Here is a 15,598-nt window from a genome sequence, read left to right on the forward strand (position 1 = left end):
AGAAGCTAAAAATAGTAATAATAATATTCTAGTAACTAACTAGAATAAATAAATTGACATTTCTTGATGAAGTCTTTGAAATAAATACAGAAAGGATTTCCAAAGTTATGGTATAGATGTACACAAAGATTCTTTGTCTACCCTCATCCCTACTATCCTCTGGGGTTTGAGTGACCTGCCCTTTCTTTTTAACCTTCTCTAACCTATCCCTCTCTCTTATTTTTATATGTGTCTATCAGCAGTACTACACATTTTGCGTCATAATTTTTACACTAATTGATCCGTATGTTTGGCTTATTTTGAACAAATTTTCTGGTTGATGTCACGCATTTTTACATAAATTTAACAACTTTTTCATTTTTTAATGTCAACATTTGAAATATTCTCATATCACTATTTTCAACACATTGTTACTATTATCCAGGCATTGTTAAGAATAATTATGAATGTTCTTTAAAAAATCAGTGCATTTTGTAAATATTTACCTCTTTAGATTGCTATTTATTATTTTCGACATAGTTACCGATTTTGGATATGTCACTTTCAGACAGATAACACTTTTTGTGTGTGGAGAGGGAGAGGTTATCTCACCATGATTTGTACTTATTTCTTAGGCTAACGAAAAAAGGCGTTTTGCAACATTTCAATACTTTTAAGCTAAGTAATGAGGTCAAAATTTTTTCCACTTTCTAGTACTCATACCTACAGCAGGAAGGTCCCTACAATGATAGGAGTTCCATTTCTTTCATATTTTCTAAACGTACACATTCCTGGTTCATAATGTTCTTTTCCTTCTTCTAATTTCTCCAATTGTTCTCATTAGAAACTGCTTTCCATGCTTACATTGTTGTTACACAATACTTCATACCTATATGGAACAACAGGATGACTGCAATCCTTGCTGAAAATTATAGCTCATCAGTCAAAGGAACTAGATCTTCTTGAAGAGATGCAGTATGTTATAAAGTGAAGGTCCCTAAGTGCTATCCTGAGAATCATAGAAATTCAATTGTTTTCACTGGTTGGTGAACTCCTCTTCAAGTAATACGTACTCCAAACTCACTGCATCATTTGTGACTTTTTCTCTCAAGTGCACAGGTATACACACACAAAAAAAGCCTGCTTTCAAAACTGTAGTATTCATTGATAATGCTAACACTGTCCCATCAAAATTACTGATTAACATATGAAAGAAATGTATTAATCACAAACTAAAAATTTAAAAAGTCAGTTGCATTTCATGTGATGTGTTTAATTCAGTTTCAACTCTGAGATGAATGTTGATCTGTCTTCCTTAAAACTGAAAGCAATTTATATTGAGTGTTCTGTTACTGTTTTAATAATTTTATGGAAAGTACATAAATTTATGCTACTAAACTCACATAAAATCATTTATTACATGTTTGTGCACATTTTTGAATCACATTTTTTCTGTAATTGTGATACAATGTTAGCCTGAAACGCCACTTCAGATGTATGAGAGCTGAGTAATCATACTGGATTATTGTTCACATGCTTTTTAACAGCTGCATACAATGAAAATAGCACATGTAGTGACTGTATCCTTGATTCATATATAGGGATATCGAAAAAATCTGAAAAGAAGAGGACAAAGTTAAAGTGACGTTAAATGTTTTATATATAACAATAATAAACATTTTGTGGAAAGTTTAATTTTCTTACTGCATATGATGTCAACATATTTCAGCAGGTTACAATCCAAGTCAGCTGTTGGTAAACCGATTTCTTGCAACTGCTGCTCAAATTCAGCTGGCCATTCCTGCATTAGGTTATCAATATCTGGCATTGGTCTAGAATGAAAAATTATGTTGACAGAAGGAACTGTACTATAAATACTGAGCTTTTTTGGTTGTTTTACCAATTTTGTGATGTGTGAGACTTCTGTGACATGTAGACACTAAAAGAAATGAGAGAGAGGTGGGGTGCACAGTACTAATGTTTAGGAGGTGCAGTTTACAGTACAGTCATCAGATACATCAAACAACTAAATACACGTCTTCTAGCTTTTGGAACAACAGTTTCCTTCTTTGGGGTGGGAAAAAAGAAATAGATGGGTGTGGGGCAGGTCACTTCTGACTGACCTGCACTTGATTAAGAGTAAATCAGCTAGTAGGAAAAAATGAAAGATGCAAAACATGGAACAATGGCTTGTTTTATTCTCCCCAGATGAAGTTTTTCATTCTTCTATATTCAATTTTACCTCTTATACATTCACATCCATTTACCATCTTTGAACTGCCCTTGCACAGTGCATGGTGGCATGCTGTCTTAAGGCTTTTTAGTATATCTTTTCCATCGTCTTTGTCTCTTACCTCCTGTTCCAAGGTTCCTCAATTTGTATTCTGAGTGATCCGTTCCTTTCCTCTCAAATACTCCCAATTATATCCCCTTTTCAACCCCAAAAACTGGAGCTAGGAGAACAGCATTTACTTATTTTTTAGTGTATCTATCACCTTGCATTGAGAGTTGCTCCCCCAGCAGGGAGGTACTGATCATCCCATCTATCTATTTATGAATTTAGTAAATAAATACTAGGCATAAAAACGGTTTTCATGTGGTTAATAGAAGATTAACATTGATGTAGAAAAACCTTATATCAAAGGAGCTATTTTTCATAATTTGTTACTGGAGACACTGACTGAAACACTTTTAAAAGATGACTGATTAGTGGCTTATCTTTGAAGGCCCACACACATGGAACTAACATGAATAATAATATAAGTGAAAATCCTGTCTTAGCATTAAATTTAGTACTAAATCATCTATGAAAACTGTTGTGCTTTGGCATAAATTATTCTCCTATGAATTAAATTATTACATAGTACACCATCCAGACACATTAAAATTATCACATGTCAATAGCCTGAGTAATCACCCTTAGCACCACGGACTGCTGCAAGATGCAGAGGGAGAGAGTTAATGAGGTTCTGGAAGGTACAGGCAGGGATGTGGAACAATGCTGGCTCTAGTGCCACAGCCAGCTGCTACTAGGTTTTTTTGTGGAGGATACAGGGCACAAACAGCACAATCAAAGTGGTCCTACAGATTGTCCGTTGGGTTTAAATCCAGGGAATTTGGTGGCCAGTTACTCTTCAAACCACACACAGTCCACTGTGAGCTATGTGCCATGTTGGATTGTCCTGCTGGTAAATGTCATTATGCCAAGGAAAAAGAAACTGTGTAGGGGTGGACATGGTCCCCGAGGATAGATGTATGCTTGGGTTGTTCCATAGTGCCTTCCAGAATGTGATACCATCCAGGGAATGCCACAAAAATGTTTCCCAAATGATAACGCTCCTTCCTCTGGCCTGTATGATTGTTCCAGGGTGTCGTTGCTTTTTGTCTGACGGAACATAAAATGTGATTCACCTGAAAATGTCACCTGGTGCAACTCAATGGTATTGTCGTGCAGACTCCAGCCTTCATTGCCAATGACCAACAATCAGCATGGGTGCATGAATCAGGCTCCTGCTGCAGAGGACCATATGTAGCAATGTTTGCTAAATGGTGATTGAAGACTCTAGGTTCATCTGGGCAGTCAGATGCTCAAGAGTTGCATGTCTATTCGCCCATACATATCTCTCCACAAAAATTGTTCACCCTCATCATGTATAGCCCATGGCGCGCACCGCAGTTGCCTCACCACTGGTTTTGGATAGTGCCATTTTGCCATCCATGATATACTTTAACCACATGGCACATGAACAGTTTATAAACTTAGCCATTTCAGAAATGTTTCCAACCTTGTGCTGAAAGCCAATGATAATGCCCTTTCTGACATCAGATAAATGTACCCTCCACTGCTACTGCCATCACCTGCCATCTGTGGGTGGTCATTGGACATTGATGTCGAACATAGGTGATAGTCACATTAACATGGCAGGATTGTGTGCCAATAATGCTGTAATTGTGAATCATAGACATTGCCCATGCATATAAGATTAAGTGTTATGAGCAAAAAACAAATAAAATCTATCTGTATTTTACTGACAGGAGGAACAGACTTAACAGAAAATCAGTTCGTTAGTTAATTTCATGTTCCATGGATCATTTTGCACAATACATTGTAATGAAGTGGAACGAGTCATTTTACATTCACACTGCAAATTAATTTGTAAGTATGCTTACATTCTGAACATTTCTAATTCTTTCCCCCAAAAAGAAAAAAGATATATAGATGTCGTGAGTTAATACGTCGTAACCACCACCATTTACACAATAATGATTCTAGGTGCAAATGTGGCTGAACTAAATTGTTTTTGGAGTTCCAAAATGTGCTTTTTTCCAATTTAAATTCTCATCAATATTGACACCTAAGAATTTTGATATTTCCGCCTTTTTTTATTATTTCCTCACCATGTGTTACATTTGCCGTTGATGTTATACCCTAGATGTGCAGAACTGAATATGTTGTATCTTTTTAAAATTTCTGTATGTATGCTTGGATTGATTACTGTACTAGTGGCATCTGCAAAAAGAACTAATTCTACTTGTTGTATATTAGAGGTAAGCCTTGGGAAATCTCATACGTGATTTCTCCCCAGTCAGAATTATGTCTCCGTTACTATACTGGTTGAATGAATTACTCAGAACAACTTTCTGCATTCTTTTGCTTAGATATGACATTATCCTTTTATTGGCTATACCATCAATCTCATAAAGCTTCAATTTATTTAGGAAAATACCTTAGATAGGTTGCAAAAATACCAACCAGTGCTATTTTATTATTTAATGCTTGTAAAATCTATTGAGTGAACATGTAAATGGCATTCTCAGTAGAGCAACCCTTCTGAAACCCAAACTGTGATTTGCTGAGGCTATTATTGTTGAGATATTATTCTAGAATACATCAGCTCCTCAAAAATTTTGGAAAATGATGTCAACAGTGACATCTCTCCTACCACCTTTCTTAAAGAGGGTTATCAACAGCATATTTCATTCTCTCTGGAAAAATGCCTTGGGTTAATGATGCATTATATATTTCAAGTAAGACCAGACTTATTATGCGGGAACAAATCTTTAGTACTACATTGGAAACACCATCAGAATAAGTTGTGCTTTTATTTTCTAGAGAATATATAAATTTCTTTGAAATTTTATGAGAGTTACTTGTTCAACATACAGGTGTGATTTTTCTCTTGAACTGTTTGTCCTTATGCTTTCTACTACATTTAAGAAATGATCATTAAATACATTTGCTACCTATGACTCATCACTTATAGCCCTTCCATTCTGTTCAATAGTGATGTTATCCCATTCTGTGGTTGCTTGTCTTGTCTTTCATTTCACTACATTCCATACAGCCATAATTCTGTTGTTGGCGGTACTAGTTTCTAACATTATGTGCATATTCCTTGATTTTTTTTAATAACCTTTCTTAGTAATTTTGAATAGTAGTGTGCAACTACTGCAAGGTTCATACTTGTTCTTGCCAAAAGATACATTTCCCTTTTCCTTTCACAAGATACTTTAATCCGTCTTTACATGGCTGTTTAGTATCCTTTTTGATTAGTTTGTGTGGAAAGCCATTTTCAAATAATGATATGATTTATTATGGAATATATTAAATATTATGTTAGCATTTGGTTCATCATAAATTTCATCCCAGATCTTTTCCTGTGAACTATTCTCAGAAACATTTATCCTGGAGTCATTGATTATTCTAACTGATTTTCACTGAGGAGTATCCATACTGTAAGGCATTATGTTACTTATCCTGACTAATTGTGCATTATGATCAGAGAGAGCATCTGTTACTGGGTAAACAGATACTCTATTACTCTGAGCTTTACCAAAGAAAACATTATCAATGAGGGTCCTACTGCCTTTATCCACCGGTGTTGGAAAGTTAATTACTGGAATCATATTGTAGGATCCAAATAAAGTTTTCAGATCATTCTTTCTATCAGAATATTTTAGAAAATCCACACTGAAGTCACCACAGACTATTAGCTACTTGCTGCTGTCTGATAGATGGCACAGTAATGAATCCAAATTCCTCATACACAGTTGAAAATTTCCCAATGGGAATCAGTGTAAAGTTACAATTAAAAGTGAACACTTCTATGTGGTGATCACTACAATAGCTACTTGTCTCGATGTTTTTGGACTTGTGTTCCGCCTTAATATATGTAACACCACCACCTTTACCCATATTAGTTCTGCACGAGTAAGCTGCTATAGTGTAATCTTTTATATGTAACTTATCTAACCCTGTGGTAATGTGGTCTTAGACAGGCAAAGGATATCTATCTTTTCAGAGCTCTTGAAATTTTCCAAACAGACAAGAAGCTCTTTTACCTTATTACTCAGTTCTCTAATATTTTGATGAAATAAGCTAACCTTACTTTTCTGTGCATTCTTCAGCATTTTGTGGCGCTGTTCTGTTATTTTCATTCCTTTCTTTCTAACCTAAAAAAGGTGCCTCTCTGACACCAGTAACCACAGGGATCTTGCTAAATGTGATGGTGGCTCCCCTTATATTATCATTATTTGCAAGGAGCTCAGCCAACCTATCTTTCCCTGTCCTATTCATGTGTAGGCCATGTCTAGTATATCCCTATCTCCCAGTTGTAGCAACAGGCTGTATTATACGTAAAAGTGTGCTGGTGAATTTTATGAACAGTGTGAGGGCATGGAACGTGAATGTGGGATGGATGGAAGCTGAATGTGGGACAGAAAATGCAAACATCCTACATATTGTTGATCAATCTAATGCTAAGAATGGTGTATTATGATTTTCTTTTCTACTCAAAATAAATTTGCTTAAGATTTTAATAAACCTGAAGTAGTTTCTCAAAAATCATTTACATCCAAATACGAGATTAATTTTATTAAGTTCTGCAAACATCTTATCTGTAATATTACTCTGAGGGCATACAAATATGGAGTTCTCTGAGAGCTATGCAGCTAACTTGCGTGCCCACTATCATTATGTAGCTGAGGAGAAGTGTGGTGGAACACTTAAATATAAAATATATGTCAACACATTGTTTTTATTGCAGAAATCAATAGGAAATGTTTGAGAACTTAAGAACATGTAGTCATTTAGAATATCAGTAATCAATGATCTTTTCTTTATAGAGGACCACATTTTAATTGCTATGAATATCACATTTTGTAATTACCTTTCACATCACATTAAAACTATGCCTGAAAGGCATGCTTGTCCAAAAACAAGCTTATAGAATTTTTTTTATGTGCGGCAGTTAACATCGTAGACTGTGTAGCATTAATAACTTAGCTACTAGAGTTCTAACTGCCTTGCACTGTACAAGGAATAATCTAACCACACTTTGCCAAATTTGAAAAACTAAAGCTCTTGATACAATGATTGTTTAGTGTTTTTTCTGTGCAGGCATTGTCACAGAAAGAGTTAAAATTATTTATCTGTAGTTTTAAAGTGAGACTGATACACTTAGGTCAGTTTCAAATGTGGGCATTGTCTTTTTAAAGAAAAGTGGATTTGTCAGGAAATACAAATATTGGGTTAGTATGAGAAATTTCGTCTGTTCTGGAGAGGGATTTCACTGTTGCCCTAAATTCAAAAAAGAGTGATGTTAACAATTTATGTGCTGACTGAACAGTTATGGCTACACACAACTGGGTTGCCAGTTACATGGCTGGTTTCAGCAGCATTAATAGTTGTAACAGATTTGACACCAAACACAACAAACAGTTGTGTGCCACCCAGCATCTGATTCTTTGTGATTCAGAGGAACAGTTAGCTATCACAGGACTCCAATTATTTTCACCTTGCACAGTGATTTTGTGACCTGGTATTCAATATTAAAGAAGACATGAGTTTGCAAAGTTGTGTTGACACACTAAATGTTGATTTTTTTTTATTTTTAAAGGAGAAATGAGTTTGTCAAGTTGTGTTGACACATTAAATGTCGATTTCCCCCCCCCCCCCCCCCCCCCCCCCCTCCCCGTAAAGTCCACTTCATTCAAATTCTGGTAAAATAATGTAATAATGCCAGTTTCAGATTCAGCGTCATTATTAATAGCACCTTTGTTGAGCTGTAATCAATGTCTGTGACATAATATAGCAAGCATAATGGTATGCAAGGTATTTTGAGCACTCCAGATGATGCCTGATAATAATGGTGCAGCCATTCACTGGGTCATCATCTATGCTACTGATAATAACTGTGCTGTTGAGAGTGGTGTAGCCATGATACTGTTTTATGCTAACCAATAAACTTTATTGTTCTAACTATTCACAGGTGCTCTTGCTTAACACGGCATACACAAACCAACATCTCTGAAGTTGTTCTGTTATTCATTTTTCCCATGCCTTTACCTTTTTTGTGAACTGTTATCATTATTGACATTTTTAAGATTTTTGCTATGCAGATCCTATTTAATTCTGTGAAGGTGTTGAATTTGCTAAGTGTTATTTACCGAAATCTGTGAAGTGCTGATCTTAAAATTTGAGTGTTCCAACCAAAAATATACAGATTTCTCATGGCTGGAATTTACATAAGGCAGCCAGAACATCTTACAGTGTATGGTTTCCAGAGCTGTCTGCACAAATAAATTCTGGTAAGTCATGTCAAAAAAGCCAGTAGGACACAAAGTGTTGGTACACCAATTATTGGACATATATAGCTGACAGACTATTGATTTTCGACCCGGCCATCCTGATTTAGGTTTTCCGTGATTTCCCTAAATCGCTTCAGGCAAATGCCGGGATGGTTCCTTAGAAAGGGCACGGCCGATTTCCTTGCCCATCCTTCCCTAATCCGAGCTTGTGCTCCGTCTCTAATGACCTCGTTGTCGACGGGACGTTAAACACTGATCTCCTCCTCCTCCTCTATGACAGAGATACTTTTACAATTTTTTCCCCACTGCATGTGACAACTCACCCGTGAATTGCTTTCAGCTGTTACATATTCTGCATCTCTATTGACATGGTTACATATTCTGCATCTCTATTGACATGGACTTCTAATAATCTAAGTTTGGGTAATTTCCAAGAATGTTTGCCTATCAAAGCTGGGGGCTCCAAAAGATAGATATAGAGTGTGCGATTCTAAATCACGTGTGCAATTCTAAATCGATCACGTGATTATGGTAGCAGACATTATGAGCATGTTTCCAGTGGCCACTACATACTTGTAATTACAAAGGAAACAACTTACCTCACTCATCATTGATGTTGTCGGCATTAGAAAGTCAATTTGATGTGTATACTATGGGAAGCATTCCCTTTTTGCCATAACCTGGGTACTCTATGCCTATGTCATGCAAAAATATGGGTAGTGTGTCACATGTGTCTACTTTTCCTTGCAACCACAAGTTATGGAAATACAGATACTGCAACAAGTAGGGTTGGTCTCTTTTGCCTGGACACCCTTCTCTTTTAATGGAAGATTTCGCAGATTTCCAAGCCGCTCGATGTTCTGCACATGCATACTGGGATCACTGGAAGACATAATCCCTACACAGTGGTTCACAAGCTCGAGTTTGAATCCTTCTGCTTTCAGTGTCTTGTAGGACTGAAAGCCATCTGTAATCACTTTGCTACCAGGCAGTATAAAGTGCTTTATCAAACTGACTCAAGTTACCTTGTCTCTGGAAAACACTCTTACTACAAAGCACTTCTGCGACCCTCATTCTATTCCACCGAATACCCAAATATGTTTGATTTTATTCTTTAAAAGTCATCCTCTCTGGTTTTTCCTTCTTTCTATGTGTGACTCGTCCACTTCAACAACTTTACACTGTCGTTCGTCACTCTTACATAACACACTTCTCTGCAAAACCCAAAATAGTCGCACACGGTATTAGTAGGTAAGTCAGTTTCCGAAGCTGTTGCTTGATCCAGCAAAATACAAGAATTATGCTGGTCTGAATCAATAATTTTGAATAGTCAAACCATGTATTCCTCCTGATAGTCATTCATTTACCACAGTTTGCACAATGAAATTGTAAGGGTACTTCACAATCAGAACTCTTCGTACAAACTTTTATAGACTTTGCCCCACCGCAGTCTATACAGTCCCACCTATCATCATCCACATTTTTGACAAAATTAAAAGCAATTTTCTACATTACATAAGCATAGAATTAGATTCTTCCACATGAGGCAATCAGTAGAGGAAAGGTCTACGACATCAGACATGCCAACTCACAACCGACATAAATCGTTTAGGTTTCCCTAGCAACTCACAAATAATTTATCATAACCTGCCACCACAGTCACATGATTGATTTAGAATCACACATTCGATATTATCATTTGGAGCCCCCGGCTTCAATATGCAAACATGCTTGGAAATTACCTAAGTTTGTAATGTAGATACAAAATGAAGAGAGAATGAATGAATGTACGAATGAGCCACAGATGGTTTATGTGCAGAATGTAGACAACCAAATGGCAGTTATTTGACAATTAACAGATGTAGCTTTAGGGTTGTGTCTGTCAAGTAAGTTTTATACTTCAGGCCCAGGTAATGAGTTAATAATGTAACAGTATGATTGTCCAAAAGCTAGACACCACAGACTGGAAAATAAATGTTGATCATAGTGAGGCATTAAACAATGAAATATTATAGTTTTATGCAAAAACATCACATTTATATATAAACAACAACATAAATGTTCACATAATAATAAACAATTATAGCAACAAACCCACTTAGTGTAGTGAACAGTTGGTGGTGGTTTGCTAAGATGAAGATCACTGATATCTTTTATCCATTTGTCAATAGCACGTGAGTTCTTTTCAGCATTCTCAACCTTCTTCACTACCTGAAATGCATGAGTTATAATGTAAATACTTTGGTTTCCTTGGAAACAAAGGAATGCAGAACCAAAAATTAAAATGTATTGTAAAATATACATGAAAGTCTTACACAAAATTATGTTCCCATAATTTGATAAAAAAGAAAATTCCTTTCACAAATTTTTGAAAATCAGAAAGAGACAGAAGGTTGGCCAAAATTTACTATTATCTCCAATACAAACATTCAATAATAAGTAGAAAACAGTTTTACTAACTTTTGCTATCACAGGTTCTTTCTCCAAGAGCAGAAAAAAAAAGAAGTTGGGGGAGCTTGGAGATCTGGATCTCGTAATTCAGATTAGAGATGATCTGCCATGCCTTTCTAAACGAAATGTTAGTTCCAGTAGGTAAAAAGAAATGTTTCTAGCATACTTCTTGACCTTAGCAATGTTTTTGATGTAACTGATCATGGTATTATTTTGCTGAAACTAAATAATTATGGAAGTCAAGGCTTACCAAACAGGTGGATTCGTTCTTACCTCCATGATCATCACCAAACCTCTCAAATAAAATAAAAAGAAGCAGAAACACACATAATTTCTGAGTTTTGTAGTAATGTATCAAAAAATCATATATAAACTCCTTCAAAGGTCAGGCTTTTTGGCCCATTTTCTTCATTTACTACTTTCTGTAAACGACACAATTATCCTAATCGGATTACCTGAATAAGACTGTGATGATTTAGACTCTATGTCTTGACTATGTACATATATTTTTTGCATTGCTATGGATGCTGTTATTCTTTATTTTTGTGGACTGTATACACTTAAGAGCCAAAGAAACTGGTAGAGCCTAGCGTATTCAAATACAGAAATATGTAAACAGGCAGAATACGGTGCTGTGGTTGGCAGTGCCTATATATGACAACAAGTGTATGGCACAGTTGTTAGATTGGTTACTGCTGCTACAATGGCAACTTATCAGCTTTCAAGTGAGTTTGAACGTGGTGTTACAGTCAGTGCATGAGTGATGAGACACAGCATCTCTGAGGTAGCGATGAAGTGTGGATTTTCCCATACAACAATTTCATGAGTGTACCATGAATATCTGGAATCTGGTACAACACCAAATCTCTGACATCACAGCAGCTGGAAAAAAATCCAGCAAGAATGGGACCAATGATGACTGAAGAGAATTGTTCAATGTGACACAAGTGCAACACTTTTCTGCAAATTTCTGCAGATTTCAATGCTGGGCCATAACCAGTGTCAGCATGTGAACCGTCAAGTAAACATCATTGATATGGGCTTTCAGAGCCGAATGCCCACTCGTGTACCCTTGATGACTGCACTACGCAAAGCTTTATGCCTCGCCTGGGTCCGTCAACACCAACATTGGATTGTTGATGACTGGATACATGTTGCCAGGTCAGACGAGTCTCCATTCAAATTGTATTGAACAGATGGATGAGTAATGGGTATGGAGACATCCTCATGAATCCATGGACCCTGCATGTCACCAGGGGACGTTCAAGCTGATGGAGGCTCTGTAATGGTGTGGGGCATGTGCAGTTGGGGACCCCTGATACATCTAGATATGACTCTGACAGGTAACACATACGTAACTATCCTGTCTGATCACCTGCATCCATTCATGTCCATTGTGCATTCCGGTTGGCTTGGGTAATTCCAGCAGGACAATGCGGCACCCCACATGTCCAGAATTGCTACAGAGTGGGTCCAGGACCACTCTTCTGAGTTTAAAGACCTCCACTAGCCACCGAACTCCCCAGACATGGACATTATTGAGCTTATCTGGGATTTTTTGCAATGTGCTGTTCAGAAGAGATCTCCACCCTCTTGTACTCTTATGGATTTATGGACAGCCCTGCAGGATTCATGGTGTCAATTCCCTTCCAGAACTACTTCAGACATTAATTGAGTCCATGCCACATCATGCTGCGGCATTTTTGCGTGCTCGTGGGGGCCCTATACGATATTAGGCAGGTGTACCAGTTTCATTGGCTCTTCAGTGTAATACAATAGTTCATGTAACTGTGTTTAATGTGTTAATGAGTACAATAAATCTTACAGTTCCAATCAGATACTGCCAGAAAATTACTCTGCTAACAGGTAAAAAAAAAAGGCTAACAGAAATTAGCAGCAGTGTATGGCAATCTGGAATTACATAATAGCTAATGCAGTGATTTCCGTAAAAAAAGTATTCATTCTTTTTGATTGAGGAACTGATGGATAGAGAAAACTATAGTATGTAGCAATTCACTATGCTTACATATCTACAAGACGAACAATTGTGGGGTTTCATTAGTGGCAAAATAACAGATGTAACTACAGTTTGCACAGCAAGAGCCAAAATTATACTCTCCGTCCATCCATCGATATATGTTCATTTGCACGAAACACTTACAGTTAAAGAAGCATCAGACGGGCTAAAGCAAGTCTATGACAATTGTGGCCTCTTCTGATGAATAGGATTACTGAAGACACTGCTCACAACCAGACGAGAAAATTGTTTGTCAGTTGCAGAATATGTGTCAAGCATAATGGCTTGAGCTTTGAAGTTAAAGATGAATGGACTGGGTGTATTCTACATGCAGGACTACCAGACAAATATAAACCTATGATTATGAGTTGAGAAAATCCAAAATTGCCAATCAGAGAAGCCTCCATAAAAAGTAAATTATTGGAAGAAATAAACACTGACGCCTGTAATAAACCATTGACAAGTGAGACTGCTCTTCAAGTCAGCAAGAAAAAGAATGACATTACCTTAAAAAAAGGTCCAAAGTGCTATAAATGCAACAAGTATGGCCATCTGGCAAAAAATATTGCAACGTGAGCAAAAATGATGCAAAAACTTCAGCCAAGACAGCAAGTTGCCAGACATTCTTTTTAAATGCAGCTGCAGGTAAAGATGTACGGACAGAACAGTATGCAGAGTCTGGCGCATCGATTGACATGTCTAAATATCCATGTAATCAAAATAATTGTAAAACAGTGATAGGCTCGCAAGTTGTAACAGGAAATAATGATAACTTACCCGTAAAAGGCATACTATCTTCATTTGTAGATGTTCTCATGGGCAACAAGAAAGGCAAAATTAAAGCAGAGGATATCCTATATGTGCCTCAGCTAAGCAAAAATCTACTATCTGTTAGTAAAACAGCAGAAAAGGTTATTCGATTTTATTTAACAAACAAGGCTGTTGTGTTTACGACACATAAAAAAAAAGTGGTCCCTAGTGTGTCATTAGCCAATGGTATGTATTGACTAAACCAACTAAATCATCTAATGTTTGAAGCAAAATCAGTATTACAGTTGAACAGCGCACACCTGTGACATAAAAGACAAGGTCATCTGAAATCTGAAGTTATGCATGCACTTTGCAAAGGCTTTGCTAGTGGAATTGCATTTGAGTGAGCAGTTAACACTTCATGTAGTATTTGCTTACAGAGCAAACAGACAAGACTTCCTTTTTCACAATTCAGTTCAAGAGCCACCTCAAGCTACCTGATGCAAACTATGTCAATTTGAGGTGCCAAATTTTTCCTTTCTTTACGAGGGGTGTTTAAAAAGTCTGTGCTAAGTCTGAAAGATGGCACCACTGGCACGTATCGAGGTCATGTTTAGTTAGTAGCATCTTTGGAAAGAGCGCACACCAAGTTTCAGCCTTATTGGTCTATTTATTTGTGTCTGGCATTCATGTGAATCAAGGAAGTCGAGTGATTGTCAAAAAATGGACGAAAAAGAATTTTGTGTGGAGATTAAACAATACATTATGAAAGGCAAAACTCCTCAGGAGACTAAAGAGAAGCTTGATAAACATTACGGTGACTCTTCACCTTCAATTAGAACAGTTTATAAGTGGTTTCAAAATTTTCAGATTGGCCATATGGGCACAAGTGATGCTGAACATTCTGGACGCCCTGTGGAAGTTACAACTCCAGAAATCATTGATAAAATCCATGATACGGTGATGGATGACAGAAGAGTTAAGGTGTGTGAGATTGCTAGTGCTGTGCGCATCTCAAATGAATGGATACATAATATGGCGACTGTCTTTGGGGATGTGTAAGGAATAATCCTCATCAATTATCTGGATAAGGGTAAAACTATTACAGGTGAATATTATTCAATATTATTGAACCGTTTGAAAACCGAGCTGCAAAAAAAACGTCGGTGATTGGACCGCAAAAAAGTCCTTTTCCATCACGACAATGCGTCAGCACACACCTCATCAGTTCTGGTCACGAAGTTAATGGAAATAGGATTCCAACTCATTTCACATCCTCCCTATTCTCCAGGCTTGGCTCCCTTGGACTACTGTTCGTTCCCCACTTTGAAGAAATGGTTGGTGGGACAAAGATTTTATTCAAACAAGGAGGTGTGATTGCAGCAACTAATAGCTATTTTGCAGACTTAGACAATTCCTATTATTCGGAAGGGATGAACAAATTAGGACAGTGTTGGACGAAGTGTATAAATCTAGAAGGAGACTATGTCAAAAAATAAAAAAGGTTTACCCCAAACATGTAAGTAGTTTTTATTTTTGCATGGACTTTTCAAATGCCCCTCGTAATTGATCACTATTCCAGGAAAGTATTTGTATATACTTTCAGAAATAAAAATGAAGTATCTCAGCTGATCTGAGACTAAAAATATAGTTGAAAGGCAGATTAGAAAAAGGATCTTTACTTTACACACAGATAAGAGCACAGAATATGTGAACAATAAACTAATAAACTTTTTCAGACAAGTTCTAAACAGTAAAAGAAGAAACTGAGTCACAGGAACCAAGTCACTGTTTCTTCCACTGACAGAAAAG

The 15,598-nt window shown here is 36.8% G+C and overlaps 1 protein-coding gene across 4 annotated transcripts in view; it reads right to left on the minus strand.

Moving 5' to 3' along the window:
* Positions 1 to 1,253: 1,253 nt before the first annotated feature.
* Positions 1,254 to 15,598, minus strand: part of LOC126162341 (intraflagellar transport protein 46 homolog) — a 148,007-nt gene continuing 133,662 nt past the window's right edge. Inside the window, exons 7-9 of one of the 4 annotated variants that reach the window (XM_049918779.1) lie at positions 10,667 to 10,779; positions 1,684 to 1,780; positions 1,254 to 1,595 (exon numbers count right to left, since the gene is read on the minus strand). In XM_049918779.1, the coding sequence (XP_049774736.1) occupies positions 1,705 to 1,780; positions 10,667 to 10,779 (189 nt within the window). In that variant the 3' untranslated portion in view covers positions 1,254 to 1,595; positions 1,684 to 1,704. Of the gene's footprint in view, positions 1,596 to 1,683; positions 1,812 to 10,666; positions 10,780 to 15,598 lie in introns of all 4 variants that reach the window. The other 3 variants (XM_049918778.1, XM_049918781.1, XM_049918780.1) reach the window with 3 other exon arrangements.

The sequence above is a fragment of the Schistocerca cancellata genome, chromosome 2, assembly GCF_023864275.1.
Source record: "Schistocerca cancellata isolate TAMUIC-IGC-003103 chromosome 2, iqSchCanc2.1, whole genome shotgun sequence".
Lineage (NCBI taxonomy): Eukaryota > Metazoa > Arthropoda > Insecta > Orthoptera > Acrididae > Schistocerca > Schistocerca cancellata.